Raw genomic sequence first — 15479 nt, forward strand, 5'->3', positions numbered from 1 at the left:
AAATAATTTACGAATAAATTTGTTCATATCCAGCGTGATAAATGAGCCCCATTGTTCGCTAGCCCCGGTTTTGCCATGTGACAGATGTTGTGTTGCTGGTCAACAAGGGTGGAGCTTAAGTTAAATTTGATCAGCTGATCACAGACTTGATCACACGACTTTAACTCTTTAAGCTTTGTTTTTATTTCTTCGTCAGACTTAGTGCTTTATATAAAACACTAACTTTACAGCTCAGTGTTTTATGGCCTTGTTACACGACACAGCAGTTACGCTAATCTTGCGAACTGGTTATAATTACACTGATAATCGCTCACCTGATGCTAATCAGTTCACCAACAATCTTCATTACTGCTTTTAAGTAGTTAATTTTCAACCAACTTGGCTACTGACTACTTAATTACACTGTATAATATTTAACCCAAGGTTAGCTATTGTACTAACAAATGCACAATATAATACCTTAGTTATAATATAATATATAAATATAACAAACTTTGTAATAGCTAGCCTAGTAATGGTTATAATATAATGCAATAGCTAGATTAATGTTAGTTCATTTGGCAGCAAACTTGGCTACTGGTTTTAATTACATAATATAATAACCAGTGTGGGCGGCACGGTGGTGTAGTGGTTAGCGCTGTCGCCTCACAGCAAGAAGGTCCGGGTTCGAGCCCCGTGGCCGGCGAGGGCCTTTCTGTGCGGAGTTTGCATGTTCTCCCCGTGTCCGCGTGGGTTTCCTCCGGGTGCTCCGGTTTCCCCCACAGTCCAAAGACATGCAGGTTAGGTTAAGTGGTGACTCTAAATTGAGCGTAGGTGTGAATGTGAGTATGAATGGTTGTCTGTGTCTATGTGTCAGCCCTGTGATGACCTGGCGACTTGTCCAGGGTGTACCCCGCCTTTCGCCCGTAGTCAGCTGGGATAGGCTCCAGCTTGCCTGCGACCCTGTAGAACAGGATAAAGCGGCTACAGATAATGAGATGAGATGAGAATAACCAGTGTGATATTAGCTAGCTTGCTAGCAAACATAGCTACCAGTTTTGATTACATTACACAATAAATAATGTAACACTGATCAGCTTGAAAGAAATTTCCAATAATTACACATCAGTTGAGCTAATGCTAGGTAAAGAAGTAGCAGTTTTGATTACTCTCTATAATAGTTAGCCTAATTTTAGTTAGCCTGCTAGCAACTTTGCAACTCTGGTATGGTTTACTCTATTTAATAGCTAGAGTAAACGATACCAGTTGCTAACGTTTAGCTAAAGCTAGATTATTTGTCGAATGAGCGTAGTAACTTAGCATCAGATCTTAGCACCATCTCATTATGGTGACTGGGTTTCTACAGACTTTTTCATACGAACACTGACTTTGCGTTTCTCTCTTTTAATTACAAACCCGTTTTTCTTCCCTCCATCCATCCACCCATCTACCCATTTCTTCATTCCTGCAGAGTGTTGTCATGGTGGTGTTCAGTGAAGATAAGAACCGAGATGAACAGCTGAAGTACTGGAGATACTGGCACTCTCGCCAGCACACGGCTAAGCAGCGGGTCCTTGACATCGGTAACAATATATATATAAAATTAATGTTTAATATACAGTGGTGCTTGAAAGTTTGTGAACCCTTTAGAATTTTCTATATTTCTGCATAAATATGACCTAAAACATCATCAGATTTTCACACAAGTCCTAAAAGTAGATAAAGAGAACCCAGTTAAACAAATGAGAGAAAAATATTATACTTGGTCATTTATTTATTGAGGAAAATGATCCAATATTACACATCTGTGAGTGGCAAAAGTATGTGAACCTTTGCTTTCAGTATCTGGTGTGACCCCCTTGTGCAGCAATAACTGCAACTAGACGTTTTTGGTAACTGTTGATCAGTCCTGCACACCGGAGGAATTTTAGCCCGTTCCCCCGTACAGAACAGCTTCTTCTCTGGGATGTTGGTGGGTTTCCTCACATGAACTGCTCGCTTCAGGTCCTTCCACAACATTTAGATTGGATGAAGGTCAGGACTTTGACTTGGCCATTCCAAAACATTACCTTTATTCTTCTTTAAGCATTCTTTGGTAGAACGACTTGTGTGCTTAGGGTCGTTGTCTTGCTGCATGACCCACCTTCTCTTGAGATTCAGTTTATGGACAGATGTCCTGACATTTTTCTTTAGAATTCGCTGGTATAATTCAGAATTCATTGTTCCATCAATGATGGCAAGCTGTCCTGGCCCAGATGCAGCAAAACAGGCCCAAACCATGATACTGCCACCACCATGTTTCACAGATGGGATAAGGTTCTTACGCTGGAATGTAGTGTTTTCCTTTCTCCAAACATAACACTTCTCATTTAAACCAAAAAGTTCTATTTTGGTCTCATCCGTCCACAAAACATTTTTTCAGTAGCCTTCTGGCTTGTCCACGTGATCTTTAACAAACTGCAGATGAGCAGCAATGTTCTTTTTGGAAAGCAGTGGCTTTCTCCTTGCAACCCTGCCATGCACACCATTGTTGTTCAGTGTTCTCCTGATGGTGGACTCATGAACATTAACATTAGCCAATGTGAGAGAGGCCTTCAGTTGCTTCGAAGTTACCCTGGGGTCCTTTGTGACCTCACTGACTATTACACGCCTTGCTCTTGGAGTGATCCTTGTTGGTCGACCACTCCTGGGGAGGGTAACGATGGTCTTGAATTTCCTCCATTTGTACACAATCTGTCTGACTGTGGATTGGTGGAGTCCAAACTCTTTAGATATGGTTTTGTAACCTTTTCCAGCCTGATGAGCATGAAAAACACTTTTTCTGAGGTCCTCAGAAATCTCCTTTGTTTGTGCCATGCTACACTTCCACAAACATGTGTTGTGAAGATCAGACTTTGATAGATCCCTGTTCTTTAAATAAAACAGGGTGCCCACTCACACCTGATTGTCATCCCATTGATTGAAAACACCTGACTCTAATTTCACCTTCAAATTAACTGCTAATCCTAGAGGTTCACATACTTTTGCCACTCACAGATATGTAATATTGGATCATTTTCCTCAATAAATAAATGACCAAGTATAATATTTTTGTCTCATTTGTTTAACTGGGTTTTCTTTATCTACTTTTAGGACTTGTGTGAAAATCTGATGATGTGTTAGATCATATGCAGAAATATAGAAAATTCTAAAGGGTTCACAAACTTTCAAGCACCACTGTAGTTAGCTAGCTAGAGTTAGATAAATTAGCAAAGTAGTAATTGTAAGTGAGGTAGTATTAGGTAAGTTAAATAATAGTAAATGCTAGTTAACTTGCTAATGTTTGATAAGTCAGCTTGTGTTAGATCTTGGTGAGCTAAGTCGTTAGAAAGTGGTTAATGTTAATTACACAGCTATAATAGGTAAGTTAGCAAGTGGCTAGCATTAATTGATAAGCAAACATGAGATAAATGAGCAAAGTGATGAAGGTCAGTAAGTTATCTCAATAACACAAACTAAGTTTGATTAATGGATGATGTTAGCAGCGAATGACTGTAAAACAAGCTTTTAAATACAGTAAAGTCATTGATTATCATCAATAGATAAAAAAAATTAATTGTTAAATTGCTAGCTTGGCTACCTACACTGCTAATACAGAAATGTACCAGATTTAAATGAATAAGGATTAATTTTTAACCATTAAAAATAGACATTAAAAACTTCACCCATGCTAGTAGCTAGGAGTTAGTATTCTGGACCATTAGCTATTTTTTGTTGTTGTTAATATAGTTTAAAAATTATAAAATAAAAGATTGGGAAGTATTATAGCTAGCTAGCTTGCCTTATATCAAACAGCTGACAATGGAGTAACATAAATAGCTAAACAGCTAGCTTGCACTAGCTTGCTATTAATTATGCTAGCTAGGAACAGTTATTGGAGAATGCGAACTTAAAAATATTCTTTAGTTTATTAAAATGTATTAAATTTTAATGTTATTTCTTAGAAGCACTAACATTATTTGAGGTATTGAACTGTTTACTGTGAGGTGAGTCAGGGGTTGTGACTGGAACATGAGAGATAAACATCCAGAGCTAGTTGCTAGCAGCTGTACAAAAATCAGAAGTTAAAGTGTAATTTGCTGACTAGCTGACTAGCTTTATGCTGAAGAGTTGAACTAACAGCTAGTTTCGCTAGTAATTAACTAATTGTATAAAAATAGTATTTTTTTTTAGAATAGTGTAAGCTAAGGATGGCTAAGTAACAGATCGAATGATGTAATTCTTGTTGTAATGTAATTGAATTTCATGTCACTGTGGTGAACGATCCTCGCGGTGAGAATTTCTCCCATCGTTACACGTCTCATCCCAGGAATTTCCTCTCTCCAGCACTGAAACATGAGGCTAACTCCCGGGTTAATGTGTGTTCAGGATCCTGGGCCCGGTGTTCGCATAAACAGCACTTAGGTTTAACCATTCACGCGTCCGCTACACACAAACGCTGCGGGACATTCCTCTCTCTGTCCAAACAAGTCCCAGATTTTATTCCCTTGTTCATTTTTCTTTTCTGCTTCTCTCTGTCTGTTACACTGAGAGATTACACACACACACACACACACACACACACACACACACACACACACACACACACACACACACACACACACACACAAAATTCGCGCCATTACGCACAAAAAACGCACTGCTTTTAGCCAGAAAAAACTCAAAGAAAAAAATCTCAAAAAAGGAAAGTTTGTGGCTGAGTGAGAGTATCTCACCTCACCACTGTGATGTGACGGAATAAAAAATCATGCAGTTAATATTTAAGATGTAAATAAATGATCCTAAATTGGACAATTTAAAATAAAAAAATATAAATTGTACTGACTAAAATATGACACGCTAACACACCATCACATTCCCATCTCACTCCAGCCTTCTGTTAAACACCTACACAAACATCCAATACCATCTTTTAATATTATTTTTGACATTTTTTAAAGTGGCGTACGTTCTTCCTGTTGTTTTTATTTCTCTCTTTCGTGCTCGAGAGTAAACCTGTCTCCGTTAAAGCAAGTGTGTGTTTAACTACGGTGGCAAATCAAGAGGAACCAATTTCCTCCAGGCCCCGAGGGGCTTCGGAGTCAAAACACACAAAATAGTTTTAAAAAATTGGCTTTTTTCAGTTCTGTGCACCACATCACCTCGGATCAGCTTCATTCCCTCACAAACAGTTTACCTTTAAAATCCGCTGTCTGTCTTTCATTTATTTCATAATGTGTGTATCTCAGTAAACATTCACAGTTCCACAAACAGCAGCAGGATAAACACATGCCGTCTTTCAAAGACTAAAAATGAAAATTAATCCTAAAATGATGCTCCATCTGTGATGAAGGATGGAGCGTAACCACATCAGATCAGTGAGGAGCTGAGAGAACACTACGATCTATAACTTTTAACTTTTGGTTTATAAAAATCAGTCAAACTGTGACCAGTGCTGGATAGAAAACACTAAACAAAAATTCAATAATAAAACACTTTACTATGGAAATCAAACTTCTACAGATTCTAAATAAAATAAAAATACCATGAAATAAAAGTCTCAGGCCACAGCCCAGGCCGCACACTCCTATGTTCCTGGATTTAAAAGTGATTTTAGTTTTAGTTCAGATGTGTCTGTGTTTTGTTTCAGAGCTGGTCAAGTTCTCCGGGTGTAATTATGAGCTGAAAGGCCACTGGGTTTGTTTTAGGAAGCAGGGAGGAGCAGACAGTGGAGGAATGAGTGAATGATGGGATTATATTTACGTCAGAAGTCCTGAGGATGAGATGTAGGTGAAGATAGAGGTGGAGTTGGAGGTAAAGATGGTTAGGGACTCATGCTGGAAGGATTGGATATGGAGGTGGAGATGGAGATAGAAGTAGAAATGGAGGAAGAGGAGAGGGGGAGGAGATGGAGTTGGAGGGGGACTCACGCTGGAATGGAGGTGGAGATAGAGATAAAGGTGGTTAGGGAGTCATGCTGGATGTATTGGAAGTGGAGGAGGTGGTGGAGGTTGGGGACTCATGCTAAAAAGAGACAGAGGGATGAGGTGGAGATAGAGGTGGAGATGGAGATAGAGGTGGGTAGAGACTCACATTGGAAGGATTGAAGGTGGAGGAGGAGGAAGTGGAAGAGGTGGTTAGACACTCGTATTGGAAGGAGATAGAGGAGGTGGAGGAGGTGGTTCAGTACTCATGCTGAAGGAGATAGAGGTGGAGATAGAGGTGGAGAAGGAGGAGGTGTTTAGATGCTTATGCTGAAGGAGATAGAGGTGGAGGAGGAGGAGATACAGGTGGAGGAGGAGGTGATTAGACACTCATACTGAAGGAGATAGAGGTGGAGGAGGAGGAGGAGGAGGTGTTTAGACACTTATGCTGAAGGACACAGAGGTGGAGATAGATGTGGAGGAGGAGGTGGTTAGACACTCATGCTGAAGGAGATGGAGGTGGAGAAGGAGGAGATAGAGGAGAAGGAGATAGAGGTGGAGGAGGAGTTGATTAGACACTCATACTGAAGGAGATAGATGTGGTGGAGGAGGAGGTGTTTAGACATGCTGAAGGAGATAGAGGTGGAGATGGATGTGAAGGAGGTGGAGGAGGAGGTGGTTAGACACTCATGCTGAAGGAGATAGAGGTGAAGGAGGTGGAGGAGGTGGTTAGATACTCATGCTGAAGGAGGTAGAGGTGGAGGAGGAGGTGGAGATAGAGGTGGAGGAGGAGGTGGTTAGACACTCATGCTGAAGGAGATAGAGGTGGAGGAGGAGGCAGTTAGACACTTATACTGAAGGAGATAGGTGGAGGAGGTGGAGATAGAGGTGGAGGAGGTGGTGGTTAGACACTCATGCTGAAGGAGATAGAGGTGGAAGAGGTGGAGGTGGTTAGACACTCATGCTGAAGGAAATAGGTGGAGGAGGTGGAGGAGGAGGTGGAGATAGAAGTGGAGGAGGAGGAGGAGGTGGTTAGACACTCATGCTGAAGGTGGAAGTTGAAGTGAAACTGAGTGAAAGCCGACACCTGGGCCGGTTGAGATTTGAATAGCAGTTGAAGCTGATTGTTCCTCAGGCCCGGGGCCATGTCACAGGATCCTGTATTTGAATGGCTCTATTTATCCAAGGAGGAAGAGCTAATGGACAAAGACGGGGTGTGTGAGGGAGGGAAAGGGGAAAAGGAACAAGTCTGTGATAAAACCCGGTGGGGGATTGGGACGGAACTCCAAATTTCTCACATTCTCATCAATATGAACATCAACAAATCAGACTGAACTAAAAATACCTATCATTATTACTTTCAGAGAAATAAATAAATAAACAATAATTTAATGTTTAAATATTAGTACAGAGCTAAACAATACATAACAGTGTGTTTATTTACGATAAGTTTATCTTCACAATTCCATGGTTTAAAATAATTTAATCATAATGTTTAATGTTTCACAAAGATATTTAAATTACTAATAATAATAAAACTACTCACATTAGCAAAGATCTAATTTATTAAATGTTATAAATACGTTATTGTTTAATAATAATCATTTTACCTTCAACTGGAATTAAACATAAATAATAAATAATCTCACACTTTACCATTGTTATATGTTTTATAATCTCAAGCTAACCGTGGGTGGCACGGTGGTGTAGTGGTTAACACGGTCGCCTCACAGCAAGAAGGTTCTGGGTTCGAACCCAGCGGCCAGCGAGGGCCTTTCTGTGTTCTCCCCGTGTCTGCGTGGGTTTCCTCCAGGTGCTCCGGTTTCCTCCCACAGTCCAAAGACATGCAGTTACGTTGACGTGGGGCGGCCTTGGGCTGAGGTGCCCTTGAGCGAGGTACCGAACCCCTGACTGCTCCCCGGGCGCCCTGGTGTGGCTGCCCACTGCTCTGAGTGTGTGTGTGTGTGTTCACTGCTTCAGATGGGTTAAATGCAGAGGATGAATTTCACGGTGCTTGAAGTGTGCATGCGACAAATAAAGGTTTCTTCTTCTTAATGTTAAATTTGGGTTAAACTGTCAGAAATAAATACTGCGATAACATTAATGAGTAAATTGATAATAAATCAGCACATACAGATACAATCTCATACGATTCTAATTCATTTCTTAATAACAGATGAAATATTTCCCTGAGATGCTAAAACACTGAATGCTAAAATTTAGCAAAGATCGAAAGCAGAAAAAAGTGAAATGGTCACACTTTTATATAAACTTTTACATCAGTGAAAACTAACAGAGTAAAGCAACTTTCACTGACCTCAACAACATATCTGCAGTTTAGGACACTTTACTAACTGGTTTAAAAGCTAACTAGCTGAACATTATCAGCTACATGCTACAAGTACCGTATGTACAAGCTAAACGACAGGAAGTAGAATAAAAAATAGAATGTAATCTAAATATATCAACTATATATTTACCTGAAATGATCAGGTTTTTGAACGTTATGGATAATTTAGAACATTGATTATACGTGCCAAATTGTCACATTCATGTTAGCAATAAGCAAAACATGATCAAGACTTCGGCTAACTCTGAGCAGGAGGAAATCAGCTGGATGTAGCTGTTTACACAAATCTGCAAGGAGCTCAAAACTGAACTCATTCGAAAGACATGATTTGTTGTGTTTTAATAGATGATAATTTAGCCATCTGCTAGCGACGTTAGCAGTGAGCTAAAGAACTCAAGACAAACAGATTTAGCATGTTTATCATTCACTGCAAAACCCGATAAGGTCACTGAGCTCAAAAATTTTATTGAAACCGATTACGTAAACATTTTTGAGGTAAGTAACTTAAATTTTTTAAGGTAAGATTTCTTAAAAATTACACTATAGTTACACTTAATTGTAATTTTTAAGAAATCTTACCTTAAAAAATTTAAGTTACTTACCTCAAAAATTTTTACGTAATCAGTTTCAATAAAATTTTTGAGCTCAGTGACCTTGTCGGGTTTTGTAGTGTTTCTCAAGTGTTTTAGCATCTTTATTTTGTTCAAAATGAATCAGGATGAGCTGAAAACTTCAAATTATGATGGGATTTATGCTAATTCTTTTGCTTAGCAAACATAGGAAGTTTATAGGAAGCTAAAAAAAAACTAGCTGAAATTAAAGATGTGAAAGCTAGCATACGTGGAGAGTATGATTTGAAGACGTGGATGATTTGTAACTGAACTCGAGGTTTTTGAAGTAGGATTTTGATGGTTTTATCTGATTAGCACACAGAGAGTTTCTGAGGTAATGGAAATTTCCGGGTGTGTTAGCCGTGTGCTACCTGAGCGCAGACAGCGAGGCTCCGTCCAAGTGTGTGTGTGCTGGTGGAGTGTGTTCCTAATTGCACACATGAGAGGTGATAAAACATAGCTAGCCTTTATCTTTCTCAAGCCAAGACTTTGAAGTCAGGACCGGTGTGTTTACTCACAGAGAAAAGATTTATCAGGAGTGGAAGCGTGCCACTTTATGATCAAGTTTATTGTCGATCTGATCTGCACTTTAAATCTATTTTTAGACTCGTACACAAACTTTTCAGAAATATATTTAAATCTGAAACAAAAACACTGATGTAAAGGCGGAAGCTGTAGATTCTGTATCACTGTATTTTATTTTTTATTTAGTTTCTTTATTATTAGCCCTTAAAATCTCAGCAATTTTTAGGTTTTAATTTAGGGCTGGGGCGGCACGGTGGTGTAGTGGTTATCACTGTCGCCTCACAGCAAGAAGGTCCGGGTTCGAGCCCTGTGGCCGGCGAGGGCCTTTCTGTGCGGAGTTTGCATGTTCTCCCCGTGTCCGCGTGGGTTTCCTCCGGGTGCTCCGGTTTCCCCCACAGTCCAAAGACATGCAGGTTAGGTTAACTGGTGACTCTAAATTGACCGTAGGTGTGAATGTGAGTGTGAATGGTTGTCTGTGTCTATGTGTCAGCCCTGTGATGACCTGGCGACTTGTCCAGGGTGTACCCCGCCTTTCACCCGTAGTCAGCTGGGATAGGCTCCAGCTTGCCTGCGACCCTGTAGAACAGGATAAAGTGGCTACAGATAATGAGATGAGATGAGATGAGATGAATATAGGGCTGGGCGATATGGTGATATCACATCAGTATCATGATAAATTGTATCACAATACACTTTTCTGAGGTATCTTTTATTTAAAAAGTAACTCATTTTCCAAATAATTATAAACTGGCTTTCATAAACTAGCTTTTAACAGTGTCCTCCATAATTATTGGCACCCCTTGTAAAGATTAGTGAAAGGGGTTAGAAAGAAGCCACCTTTTGGTGAAGTCGCTTCATCTCACACTGAAAAAATGAGAAAAATCTAACCTTTAACTGAAGTAAATTTATTCACAGAAAAAAAATCCCTCATCAAGAAATACATTTTTAACAAAAACACGTCACTATTATTGCCACCCCTTTGTACAACCCCCTTTGCCAGTAAAACAGCACTGAGTCTCTCCTCTAACATTTTATAAGGTTGGAGATCCAGAGCAGGGCATCTGAGCTCATTCCTCTTTACACAATCTCTCCACATCATCCAGGGTCCTCGACCCTCTCTTGTGCTCTCTCCTCTTCAGCTCAGCCCACAAGTTTTCACTGGGGTTCAGCTCAGGGGACTGAGATGTTCAGGGCAGAAGCTCAGTTCCGTGCTAACCATTTTTATCTTGATTTGGACAGATGCTTCGGATCATTGTCTTGCTGGAGGATCCAGTGACGGCCCGGTTTTAGTTTCCTGGCAGAGGAGCCGAATTCTGATTTAAAATGTCCTGGTATTTCATGGAGTCCATGATGCCATGGACCCTAACGAGGTTTCCAGGGCCTTTGGAGGAAAAACAGCCCAAAAACATCACAGAACCTCCACCATATTTTACAGTTGGGATCAGGTTCTTTTCATTATCACCATCTTTTATTTTGCACCAAACCCACCGCGAGCGTTTATTGCCAAAAATTTCCCTTTCATTTTTGTTCCATCAGACCAGAGAACACGGTTCCAGTCAAAGTTGTCATAGCGTTTCACAAACTTCAGGTGCTTACATTTGTGGTTAACTGACAGAAAAGGATTTTTTCTGGCACCTTCGAAATAATCTATTGGCATGGAGGTGGAGTCTGATGGTGGTTTTGGAGATTTGGAAACCCTAAGATTTTACTTTTTCTTGTAATTCCCCGACAGTGATCCTTGGGGATTATTATTTTTTGCCTCGCTTACCCTCCTCACTGTACATGGGGTTAAATAAACTCGGCTGCTCTTCCAAGCGAGTTTGTAACAGTTCCAGTTGGTGTCCAAATAATTATTTCTTGATGAGGGATTTGTTTTTCTCTGAATAAATTTATGTCAATTAAAGGTCAGATTTTTCTCAATTTGTCAATGTCAGATGAAGCGACTTCACCAACAGGTGGATATTTTTCTAACACTTTTTACAGGGTGCCAATAATTGTGGAGGGCACTGTACGTATTATTATAAAGTATCATCAAGCACTGTGTTTAAATATCGCACTTACTAGTTATTGTGTAATTTTGTCACAGCGGACTACAAAGAGAGCTTCAACACGATCGGGAACATCGAGGAGATTGCCTACAATGCCGTGTCCTTCACATGGGATGTCAACGAGGAAGCCAAGGTACAAAACATACAGGGGATTACCCATGAGCCTCTACTCGACTTTGTGCTTTTTACCATTCAGTGAGATTCACTTAAGTACCCAGTTATAAATTTGGTTACTCTTCTTGCACTGTGTGAGCTGATGTGGGACTTGTGAGCGGAGCTAAGAAGCAAGAAGGTTCCAGGTTCGAGCCCAGCGGCCGGCAGGGGCCTTTCTGTGCGGAGTTTGCATGTTCTCCCCGTGCCTGCGTGGGTTTCCTCTGGGTGCTCTGGTTTCCCCCACAGTTCAAAGACATGCAGTTAGGTTAATGTGGGGGCGGCCTTGGGCTGAGGTGCCCTTGAGCGAGGGTTAATTTTTAACCCCTGACTGCTCCCCGGGCGCTCTGGCGTGGCTGCCCACTGCTCTGGGTGTGTGTGTGTGTGTGTGTGTGTGTGTGTGTGTGTGTGTGTGTGTGTGTGTGTGTTCACTGCTTCAGATGGGTTAAATGCAGAGGATGAATTTCACTGTGCTTGAAGAGTGCATGTGACAAATAAAGGTTTCTTCTTCTTCTTCTCTTCTAATTGCAGACCATCAACTGGTCAAACGCAATCCTGATTAACGTCACGTCTCTTCAGCAATGTATTCAGGAGCAGGAGTGTTTTATCAACTCGCATTTTAATAGTTTTTTTTCCAGCAGTATTTTTGAGTATGTAAGTCATGCTTTCAAGGTGTTTTTACTCAAGTAGTATTTTTATGTCCTATCTATGCAGAGTAATATTTTTCAAAGCCCTTTTCCAGTATTTTTTCAACGAGGTTTTGTTAGACTAGTAGTTTTCAAGTAGTATTTCTGAGTATTTTTTTCTGAGTATTTACCTGACAGATGTGAATTATTTTGCTGAAAGTGAAATGCTACGTAAGATGGTTTCGTATAGATCACGTGTTAAACATTAGCTACTTATTAACTGAGCGCGAGGTCTTTACGGGAAAATATCAGACCAACATCTTGACAGCTTACGGCTCGGTCTGTACAAAAAAACCTCGGTCTGATATGTTCCTGTAAAGACCACGCAAGCGAGGTTAATAAGGAGTTTATTATATGACTTTTTTATTTCTAAAATTAAAACAGAAAATAAAAATTTAAATAGAAAATAAAAAATTAAAATTAAATAAAAATTAAAAATAAAATGAAAAATAACAAGTAAATAAATAATGAAATAAATAAAAAATAAAATAAAAATTAAAATAGAAAAAAAAATTTAAATAAAAATAAAATGTAAATGTTTTTAAATAAAATTAATAAATAAAAATAATAAGCAATAAAATAAAAAATTAAAATTAAAATTGAAAATTTTTAATTAAAATAAAAATTAAAATAATCATTATAATGAGGCGTGATGCTGCTTTCAGTCATGTCATATTTGTAATATAGTGGTTCAGTGTCAGCTAGTGGTTTCAAACCTGAATTTCTGTTAGCGGTTAACGGTTTCTGAACGCTCTCCGTTGCTCATTTCTTGAATAACTCGGTGACTCTTGTTTGTCTTTTGAGTTTTTTTAAATTCTGATTTGATTTCCAATTCATCTTTTTTTGTCGTTTAGTTTTTGTTGTTCTTTGTTTTTGCAACATTGAAAGCCGGCCCCTTGGAAAGAAAGTCCATAATCACCCACGGGCATTACAGGAAAATTCTGCCCGCCAAAGAACCAATCAGAGCGCACGATTTTACCAGAAGTAACTCCTGCCATATAATAAGAAGCGTTATTACATTTCTGTTACACACACCATGTGATCTGAGAGGGATCTGAAAGGGAAATGAATGATGGTTCATATTTTGGGGAGGGAGGAGCTTAGAATACACAGGAAACAGTGTTTTTGTACTTTTTTTGTAAGGAGTTGTTTATTTCTGGAAGGAGTCTCCACTGTCAGCACTGTGTAACAGTCAGAGGGGAAACTGGAACTTTAACTTCATCTTCAGGACAGAGGAGTTTACACTTTCTTACGGATTCTCAGGAAGACGACAAGCTGCGATGTTTTTTTTGTCTTATTATCTGCGAGAGAGAGAATAAAGAGACGCTGATGAGGGAGCGACTGTTCCACAACATTAAATGTAGCTATAAATGCATAAAAAGTATCACGTGTTGTTGTTTAATAAATAAAAGGTGAAATTGTTGGCAAGTTGCGGTGGTATAAGAGGAATAAAACACTTTACCATGTGCTGTTAAGGGAAAATAATCAATATAGAGCAGTAACTGTAGCTCTGCTTCATCACACAACACACACACACACACACACACACACACACACACACACACACACACACACACACACACAGTGCTTTATTACAACCCCGATTCCAAAAAAGTTGGGACAAAGTACAAATTGTAAATAAAAACAGAATGCAATGATGTGAAATTTTCAAAATTCCATATTTTATTCAGAATAGAACATAGATGACATATCAAATGTTTAAACTGAGAAAATGTTTCATTTAAAGAGAAAAATTAGGTGATTTTAAATTTCATGACAGCAACACATCTCAAAAAAGTTGGGACAAGGCCATGTTTCCCACTGTGAGACATCCCCTTTTCTCTTTACAACAGTCTGTAAACGTCTGGGGACTGAGGAGACAAGTTGCTCAAGTTTAGGGATAGGAATGTTAACCCATTCTTGTCTAATGTAGGATTCTAGTTGCTCAACTATCTTAGGTCTTTTTTGTCGTATCTTCCATTTTATGATGCGCCAAATATTTTCTCTGGGTGAAAGATCTGGACTGCAGGCTGGCCAGTTCAGTACCCGGACCCTTCTTCTACACAGCCATGATGCTGTAATTGATGCAGTATGTGGTTTGGCATTGTCATGTTGGAAAATGCAAGGTCTTCCCCGAAAGAGACGTCGTCTGGATGGGAGCATATGTTGCTCTAGAACCTGGATATACCTTTCAGCATTGATGGTGTCTTTCCAGATGTGTAAGCTGCCCATGCCACACGCACTAATGCAACCCCATACCATCAGAGATGCAGAGATGCAGAGATGTCCTTCTCCTCTTTAGTCCAAATGACACGGCGTCCCTGATTTCCATAAAGAACTTCAAATTTTGATTCGTCTGACCACAGAACAGTTTTCCACTTTGCCACAGTCCATTTTAAATGAGCCTTGGCCCAGAGAAGACGTCTGCGCTTCTGGATCATGTTTATATACGGCTTCTTCTTTGAACTATAGAGTTTTAGCTGGCAACGGCGGATGGCACGGTGAATTGTGTTCACAGATAATGTTCTCTGGAAATATTCCTGAGCCCATTTTGTGATTTCCAATACAGAAGCATGCCTGTATGTGATGCAGTGCCGTCTAAGGGCCCGAAGATCACGGGCACCCAGTATGGTTTTCCGGCCTTGACCCTTACGCACAGAGATTCTTCCAGATTCTCTGAATCTTTTGATGATATTATGCACTGTAGATGATGATATATTCAAACTCTGCAATTTTACACTGTCGAACTCCTTTCTGATATTGCTCCACTATTTGTCGGTGCAGAATTAGGGGGATTGGTGATCCTCTTCCCATCTTTACTTCTGAGAGCCGCTGCCACTCCAAGATGCTCTTTTTATACCCAGTCATGTTAATGACCTATTGCCAATTGACCTAATGAGTTGCAATTTGGTCCTCCAGCTGTTCCTTTTTTGTACCTTTAACTTTTCCAGCCTCTTATTGCCCCTGTCCCAACTTTTTTGAGATGTGTTGCTGTCATGAAATTTCAAATGAGCCAATATTTGGCATGAAATTTCAAAATGTCTCACCTTTCGACGTTTGATATGTTGTCTATGTTCTATTGTGAATACAATATCAGTTTTTGAGATTTGTAAATTATTGCATTCCGTTTTTATTTACAATTTGTACCTTGTCCCAACTTTTTTGGAATCGGGGTTGTACATACACAA

General features: G+C 39.7%; 1 protein-coding gene across 2 annotated transcripts in view; it reads left to right on the forward strand.

The window, feature by feature from the left end:
* Positions 1-15479, forward strand: part of grhl2b (grainyhead-like transcription factor 2b) — a 60014-nt gene that overhangs the window by 21043 nt on the left and 23492 nt on the right. For both annotated transcript variants that reach the window (XM_060942403.1, XM_060942404.1), the window contains exons 7-8: positions 1451-1562; positions 11494-11588. In XM_060942403.1, the coding sequence (XP_060798386.1) occupies positions 1451-1562; positions 11494-11588 (207 nt within the window). The remainder of the gene's footprint in view (positions 1-1450; positions 1563-11493; positions 11589-15479) is intronic.

This window comes from Neoarius graeffei, chromosome 16 (assembly GCF_027579695.1).
Source record: "Neoarius graeffei isolate fNeoGra1 chromosome 16, fNeoGra1.pri, whole genome shotgun sequence".
Classification (NCBI taxonomy): domain Eukaryota; kingdom Metazoa; phylum Chordata; class Actinopteri; order Siluriformes; family Ariidae; genus Neoarius; species Neoarius graeffei.